This window comes from Macaca nemestrina, chromosome 1 (genome assembly GCF_043159975.1).
Source record: "Macaca nemestrina isolate mMacNem1 chromosome 1, mMacNem.hap1, whole genome shotgun sequence".
Taxonomy (NCBI): Eukaryota; Metazoa; Chordata; class Mammalia; order Primates; family Cercopithecidae; genus Macaca; species Macaca nemestrina.
This window is the reverse complement of record NC_092125.1, coordinates 208,798,506-208,806,044: the sequence shown is the minus strand read 5'-3', so window position 1 is coordinate 208,806,044 and position 7,539 is coordinate 208,798,506. Positions and strand designations below refer to the sequence as shown.

Genomic DNA, 7,539 nt, shown 5'->3' with positions numbered 1-7,539 from the left:
ATTCCATAAATTTTTTAGGGCAATTTTTCAAGTTTGAACTATTGACCTCAACTGGGAATCCTGTTAAAATTCAGTTTCTAATTCAGCAGGTCTAGGGTAGGGACTTGAGATTCGGCATTTCTCAAAATCCCACTTTGGGCCAGTGAGCCTTGGACTTGAGATTAACAAGGCTTTAATCAACACACGCCCCCTTGTATCTCTACAAAGACCCATTAGGTAATTACACATAGAATAGAGACCAAGAATTAAAACAAGAAATTTATTAAATATACAAAACAGGAATACAGTTCAATTACTGTGTCTAAAAAATTTCATTTTTACATAACCAAGAAAATATTTACAACTATATACAAAAGACTCCCACCTGTGTATAACCTTTGGTCCATCTGTGCTATTTCTCATATCTGCAAGAGAAACCTAAAATGTTAATATTTGAGTATTAAGTATTTACATCTTTTTGTGTTGGTTTTTAAATGTACAAGTACCCCTGAATGGCTCAAAGGGATAGGATAATGCTAGAAACACTAACTTGCAATAAAGTGCAGTTTTCATGCAAACTTAGCCATTAGTTTTCTCCTTTCAGACAGGTATCCACAGTCCATATGGACTTTTTTTCTTATCTATTTTTGGTGATCTTGAAGATGTCTCTTCTGTGGCAGCTTTAGCTGATTTTTGTATTGGTTTTGCTACAGAATTCTGTAAAAAAACAAATTCAGTCAGCTTCCCAAACATATAATTATACATTTTCACACAAAAAAGTACATTAAATAATCCCATATACGAGCCTTAGAGATATCAACTGTTGGGAGTGGTGGCTCACGCCTGTAATCCCAACACTTTGGGAGGCTGAGGCGGGCGGATCATGAGGTCAGGAGACGGAGACCATCCTGGCAAACACAGTGAAACCCTGTCTCTACTAAAAATACAAAAATTAGCTGGGTGTGGTGGTGTGCACCTGTAGTCTCAGCTACTCGGGAGGCTGAGGCAGGAGAATCGCTTGAACCCAGGAGGCAGAGGCTGCAGTGAGCCAAGATCACAACACTGCACTCCAGCCTGGGTGACAGAGCAAGACTGTCTCAAAAAAAAAAAAAAAAAGGCCAGGCGCGGTGGCTCACGCCTGTAAATCCCAGCACTTTGGGAGGCCAAGGCGGGCGGATCACGAGGTCAGGAGATCAAGACCATCCTGGCTAACACGGTGAAACCCCGTCTCTACTAAAAATACAAAAAACTAGCCGGGGGTGGTGGCGGGCGCCTGTAGTCCCAGCTACTCGGGAGGCTGAGGCAAGAGAATGGCGTGAACCCGGAGGCAGAGCCTGCAGTGAGCGGAGATTGGGCCACTGCACTCCAGCCTGGGCGACAGAGCGAGACTCCGTCTCAAAAAAAAAAAAAAAAAAAAAAAAAGATATTATCAACCATAGTATGAACCTTAATTGTAGCTTGATTCAAAATGTAAAGTGAAGATACTGGGGCAGCAGGGAAACACTGGACATACACAAGGCGTAATGATTTGGGGGCTTCATTTTTGAAACCTATTTTAAAACATTGTGATTAAGGAGTATTCTGAAGATTTCCCTTTAAAACATTTCAATAAAAAAGGGGAGACACTTAAAAGGCAAAATATCGAAACAAATGTGAATGTCAGATAGGTTAGGAACCCATTGTAATGGCCACTTGTAAACATGGCTCAAAAACAAACGATTTTAATTCTATTTAAAAACTGTGTCAGTAGGCCCCCAATTATCACCACGAAGATAAAAACACAAAGATGCAAACACATCCTAAATCCAATTTTTGAGTGATCAATGCCTGGACATACTTACATTAGAACTAAAAGCTATGCTTCTTTGCTGGGAAGGTTTTTCACTAGGATTTCTAGGTCCATCTTCTGTTACGTTTTCTGACAGCTAGACAGGTCAAGAAAAAGTATAATTTTAAAACACATACCCTTGGTTTCTAAATCCTATATTAAAAAATAATCTAATTGTATACAAAATTTAATTGTAGACACAAAAATCAACTTGGATCTAACCATATATTCAACAGCTGAAGTAACAATTATTGAGTTTTCCCCTTAACAAAACTGATTTAATATTAGGCTTAAGACGTTCTTCTCATAATTATTTTACTTCCCTGCTGGCAAATTTAAGTAATTTTTAAACTAGTTTTTTAATCAGTTTTCTCAGATTGAATCAAGTTAACTTTTGAAAAGTAAAGCCGCATCAGAAATACCTAGCTTTAAGAAGCTAAGACATTTGCCAGTTAGGCACCTAATCGTCTGAACAAAGACCTCGTCTACTAATACTGAGCAAACCCACATCTGGGCCCAATTACACAGATTCATTTAGATATAGCATCTTTTTTTTTTTTTCTCGAGACGGAGTCTCGCTTTGTCACCCAGGCTGGAGTGAAAAGTACAGTGCAATTTGCTAATGCACATCCTGCACATTTGTGGAGAATTATAATAAACTTATCTGCAAATGAAGCAGGCCTCCTCTTCTGTAATCTCTCAAAACATCTGGAATATATTGCATATATTATGAAAGGGACATCTTTTTCACAGATGCCCCACCATTACAACATGTACCTTTGCTTACTTTAAAAACTGACTTTAATACTTCATACAAATAGTACCTGTCCCAAATTCTAGCATGCACATGTATCTACCAACAAAGAAAACTAAGTTTTCAGTGTGTGAACATAAACTTCAAATGAAACCACTGATGCTTTAGCCCATGTATCAATTACCAACAGATTTTCTTCATCAATGTCTGCAGACCACATTCATGATTTCTATAAGACAGAAATAAAGCAGATAAACTATACTGTATATGCTGAGTACAGATTTGTGGGAACATAATGCTGCAAATGAAAGCTACGCACTGTAAATAGCTTAGAAAACCTGGTAACAGAATCACCGAAGTACCAGCTACAATATATTAATGGTGTTATAAGAGTACAGTGTTAACTAAAAATGAAAAATTAAATGTATTTCTTGAGACAGGGTCTCACTCTGCTGCCCAGGCTGGAGTACAATGGTGCAATCTTGGCTCACTGCAACCTTAGCATCCTGGGCTCAAAGATCCTCCTGCCTCAGCCTCCCAAACAGCTGGCACTACGGGCACGCGCCACCATGCCTGGATAATTTTTGTATTTTTTGTAAACACGCGGTTTTTCCACGTTGCAGCAGACTGGTCTTGAACTCCTGGACTCAAGCCATCTGCCTCATTACAGGCAAGAGGCACCATGCACGGCCAAATAAAGTTCATTAATCTCCCATTTTCATGGGTACGACCTTGCTTATCTTCAGATCTGCCACTAAAGTTCATTAATCTCCCATTTTCCTGGGTATGACACCTTGCTTATCTTCAGATCTGCTACTCTGAATTTAGCACATTATATACATAGCTAGACTTCCTAAAAAGTATAGTCTAAGGTAAATAGTAAGTGGCTTATCAGATTTGACAGTTGGCTTTCTGAACGTTTTGTTGGGACAAACCTAGAATACTTACTTCAGGCTTTGCACCATTACTTGATACACCTATTCCATGGCTTGTTTCTTTGGCTACATGCACAGTTCTGAGACTAGCTGGCAAGTCAATGTTGGTTGTTCCTAAAGCTTTCGCTGCATTGGCTTTTGCTATTTCTAACAGCTCCATTCGATCTGGAAAAAAAAAAATTTTTTTTTTTAATTCATTAATCTGGTAGTTTTTTCCCCCCCAAGAGAACTCAGAATTACAAAATAAGCATGTTATTTTGTGGTATTAAACGTATTAAGTCACTTGTTTATAATACGTAAAGTAAGGTTGCCCTTTAACACTGGTTTGAGCTGCGCTGGTCTACTTTATAGTTAGATTTTTTTCTCCCTACTAAATGCAGATAGAAAGTACCACAGTATTTGAGACTGTAAACCCCAAGCATGCGTGAGGGTTCCATATGCGTCCTGGCACCAATCCCCCGAGTGAACAGAGGGACAACTGTGTAACTTTATTCACTGAAAACTCAACTCTCCAGCTCACTTCTTGCTGAAAGAAATAAAATTCTTAATCTTAGTTTTCAGTTTTCCTGACTAAAGGCCTGAGCGTCCTACTATTTTGTCTTTTTGTTGTAGCTAATTTTCTCTAGTTAATAGTGGTATTGTTTTGCTTTTTCTTCAAAGATATTTCTGAAAACCAGGGTTTTCTGCAACAGATTCCTTATATGGTACAATTATCACAACCACTGAACCAATACTGATACACTCAAGTGTATTTCTACCACCACCCCCGGCTAATTTTTGTATTTTTACTAGAGATAGTGAGCTACGTCGGCCAGGCTGGTATGGAACGCTTGGCCTCAAATGACCCGCCCGCCTCCGGCTCCCAAAGTGCTGGGATCGCAGGCGTGAGCCACCGTGCCGGCCTCCTAAATCATTTAAGATACTCGACAATTCAATTGTATTCAGTAATAATGTCAACTAAAAGGCAGCGTGTTTTGATGTTGTTCTTCCCAATCTATAAATTTAAAACCTTTAACTTAAACATAACATTTAAAAGGCTCCACCACCAAGAACAGCCAGCCAATAGGAAAAAAGGTTCCCTACATCCTGAGCCATTTAACATCCGATTGACCTTTAACCCTGAAGAGACAGAATGCTGTCCACTAACTACATGTAATGTCCTCCCTCTTTCCTCCAACGAAAAAAATTTCCAGCACCAAAGGAACTAATATTGAAACTACACAGCAACTTTGGTTCCCTAACCTCGTATACTGTCACTACACATTACCAAAACTAGAAAGATAAATGACCCACCCACCTTTTTCACTTAAGCGAAAGGGGGTTCTGCTCCGCGACCTCGTCCTGGATCTGTCCCTCCATTTGCTGCGCTCCTCCGGGTACACTGTGCGACCAAAGCCATAGTAGCGCCGCCCCCGCGCCATCGCGTACGCCCTTCCGTAGTACGACCTTTCCCGAGAGCGCGACCTGCTACGGGACCGGGACCGCGAAGGAGACCGGTAGTATCTCCTGGAGAAGCCGTAGCGCCTCTCTCGGTAACGGCGGCTGCGAGATCGCGACCGGCTCCGCGAGTATGACCGCGAGTAGCGTCTGTACTTCCGCTGGTGGCGCCTTCGGGAACGGGACCTTGACCTACTCCTCCGGCTCCGGCTCCGACTCCTGGACGAAAACCGACTCGAGACGCGGGAACGGGACCGAGAGCTTCTGGAAAAAGAACGGCTCCTAGACCGCGAAGAGAGCCGGCTGGACCCGCCCGACCGCGAGGCGGAGGGCGAATCCTTCTCCTGCGGCGAGCCCGGCCACATGTCGTTCACGTAGTTGGACATCTTCCGCTGCGGCCTTAGCCTGCGCTTTCTCCGGAAACGATCCCGCAAGCCTCAACTCACGACTTCCTAAAAATCCCAGGGAGAAAAACAAGTCGCGTCGCGGAAGCGGGCGCCCGGCCACCCGGAAGCCACAGTCTGGGGCCCTCCGGGAGGCGGAGCCAAGGCGCGGGAGGCGGCCGCGGCGAAGGGAATCAGCCCTAAAAACTCCGCTCTGCGCCCTGAGGCCGCGGCCTCGAAGCGAAACGCTGCGTTCCCCAAACGCGAGCCCAGCACGTTTCCCGTCCCTCACTCCTGAGAGACCACTGCGGCGGTCCTGAGAGACCCCGTCAGCAGAAAACTTACCGTAGGCCGTCGACGCCTCCCTCACGACTGAGAGAAAGGCCCAACAGACGCCCTCCTTTCGGAACGCAGGACTAAAAGGAGCTTTTCGTGCCCACTCTCGAACAGCGAACTCTACAACCTCCACCTCCGACGTCCGGACGCGCACTGAGAGCCTACGTCAGCAGACGCGTCGAAAGTACCAGAAGCTGGCCCCCGGCGCATGCGCAGAGACGTTCCCTAGCGGGCGTGGCTCTCCTTTCGCCCAACCACCGCCCTGCCTCCTCCCTCCCCGAAGCCGCGCCCTTGCCTCCACGGTGCTCATGCGCGATGGGGCTCCAGGGGGCGGTGCTTGGTACATCCGGGTGTCCCGTTGCCCTTGGCTTTTTTTTTTTTTTTTTTTTTTTTTTTTTTTTTTCTCTTCTGTCTCTCCCCGGTCTGAGATAATTGCGGGGCAGAAAACTTCGAAGATGGGACGGTCCCGCCTGGCGCTACACCAGACTCTGGCCTTACTGCACGGGCGGGGCTGGAGTAGGGCCGGGGGAGGAGCGGCCGCAGGCTGGAGAGGGCTGGGAGCGGGTGCCGTCTGACAGGCAGGTGCCCACAGGGTCGTTGCAGCACCCGCCGCCGGGAAGTCGCAGACCCGGCCTGAGCCTCCCTGGACCCTTCCTGGCCTCTTCCTCCTGTCCTGGGTACCGCGGCGCCGGGAGACGGCGACAGAATCCACACCCCGCCATGACGGAGAGGGGACCGCGCCCTCCCCCGGGACACCCCAAGATCCCTGGAAATGCAGTATTAACGTAGAAAAGGTGTTTTACTTCCATGTTTTGGCTAGGAAGGTAATAAGGTGGAGACAAAATAAAAGGACTGACAATTGACCTTTAATCTGGGCATAAGAATGAAGTCTGAGATACCTCTTCCAAAAACTGTGTTTGGTGTAAGAATGTAAAGAAAGGTGACTATTTTACTTCTAGGGATCTACAAATGGGATGCATTTCAAACACTTCTTGTTGTAATAAAGCATAACAATTGCCTTGAAAATTGTGGGTTAATTGCTTTTTTTTTTTTTTTTTTTTAGACGGGGTCTCACTCGCCCAGGCTGGAGTGTGGTGGGACCCTCACGGCTCACTGCAGCCCAGGCTCCAGAAGAGCTGGAACTACAGGCATGCACCACCACGCTAATATTTTTATTTTTTTAGCCACGGAATCTAACTGTGTTGTCCAACCTGGTCTCCAACTCCTGGGCTTAAGCGATTCTCCCGCCTCAGTCTCCCAAAGTGCTGGGATTACAGGCGTGAGCCACTTTGCCCAGCCTATACATTTCTTTACAAGTACATTTTGACAAAAGCCACTTTGTTTAGAGGGAGATACAAACTCACTCATATCTTATTCATCTTCATCCCACATGTTCGCAGTTCATCCACATCTCCTGAGGATGCATCATGATGGAAGTAGTTCTTAAACAGTTTCTTTCTAAATCTCAAGACAGTGAAGATCCAATGCCCATCCATCAGAAACTTTTGCCGAAAGTTCTCATAAAGCTGTGTGAGTGGACAGAAAAATAACACGAGGCCAGGCGCGGTGGCTCACGCTTGTAATCCCAGCACTTTGGGAGGCCGAAGCGGGTGGATCACCTAAGGTCAGGAGTTAATGCGAAAATTAGCCGGGCGTGGTGGCGGGCACCTGTAATCCCAGCTACTCAGGAGGCTGAGGCAGGAGAATTGCTTGAACCTGAGAGGCGGAGGCTGCAGTGAGCCGAGATCGTGCTATCGCACTCCAGCTTGGGCAACAAAAGCAAAACTCCATCTCAAAACAAATAATAATAATAACACGAGTTTCACATTTGACAAGTATAAAAATGATGTGTTAGGGAAACTAAAGTTAAACTATGCTTATGATACA

General features: G+C 45.2%; 1 protein-coding gene across 3 annotated transcripts; it reads right to left on the bottom strand.

Annotated features, from left to right (window-relative positions):
* Positions 1 to 245: 245 nt before the first annotated feature.
* Positions 246 to 5,822, bottom strand: LOC105494465 (arginine and serine rich protein 1). 3 transcript variants are annotated; one of them, XR_003021063.2, is made up of 5 exons: positions 5,662 to 5,822; positions 4,794 to 5,385; positions 3,510 to 3,661; positions 1,821 to 2,790; positions 246 to 696 (listed from the first exon to the last, which is right to left on the bottom strand). XR_003021063.2 is itself a non-coding variant. In XM_011762887.2 (5 exons), exons 2-5 carry the CDS (start codon positions 5,317 to 5,319, stop codon positions 580 to 582), a joined length of 879 nt encoding a protein of 292 aa, XP_011761189.2. In that variant the 5' UTR covers positions 5,320 to 5,385; positions 5,662 to 5,821; the 3' UTR covers positions 246 to 579. The 3 variants fall into 3 exon arrangements, 1 of the variants encoding a protein (XP_011761189.2); XR_003021064.2 differs by having other exon boundaries at positions 1,821 to 2,515; XM_011762887.2 differs by having other exon boundaries at positions 1,821 to 1,904; positions 5,662 to 5,821.
* Between the last annotated feature and the right edge of the window lie 1,717 nt (positions 5,823 to 7,539).

Excerpts from the sequence above, each read along its gene's own strand:
- LOC105494465 (XM_011762887.2), bottom strand. The coding sequence starts at position 5,319 with ATGTCCAACTACGTGAACGACATGTGGCCGGGCTCGCCGCAGGAGAAG. Across the intron at positions 3,662-4,793 it reads CTTTCGCTTAAGTGAAAAAG|ATCGAATGGAGCTGTTAGAA; the intron begins GTGGGTGGGTCA and ends TTTTTTTTCCAG. Across the intron at positions 697-1,820 it reads GCATAGCTTTTAGTTCTAAT|AATTCTGTAGCAAAACCAAT; the intron begins GTAAGTATGTCC and ends GTTTTTTTACAG.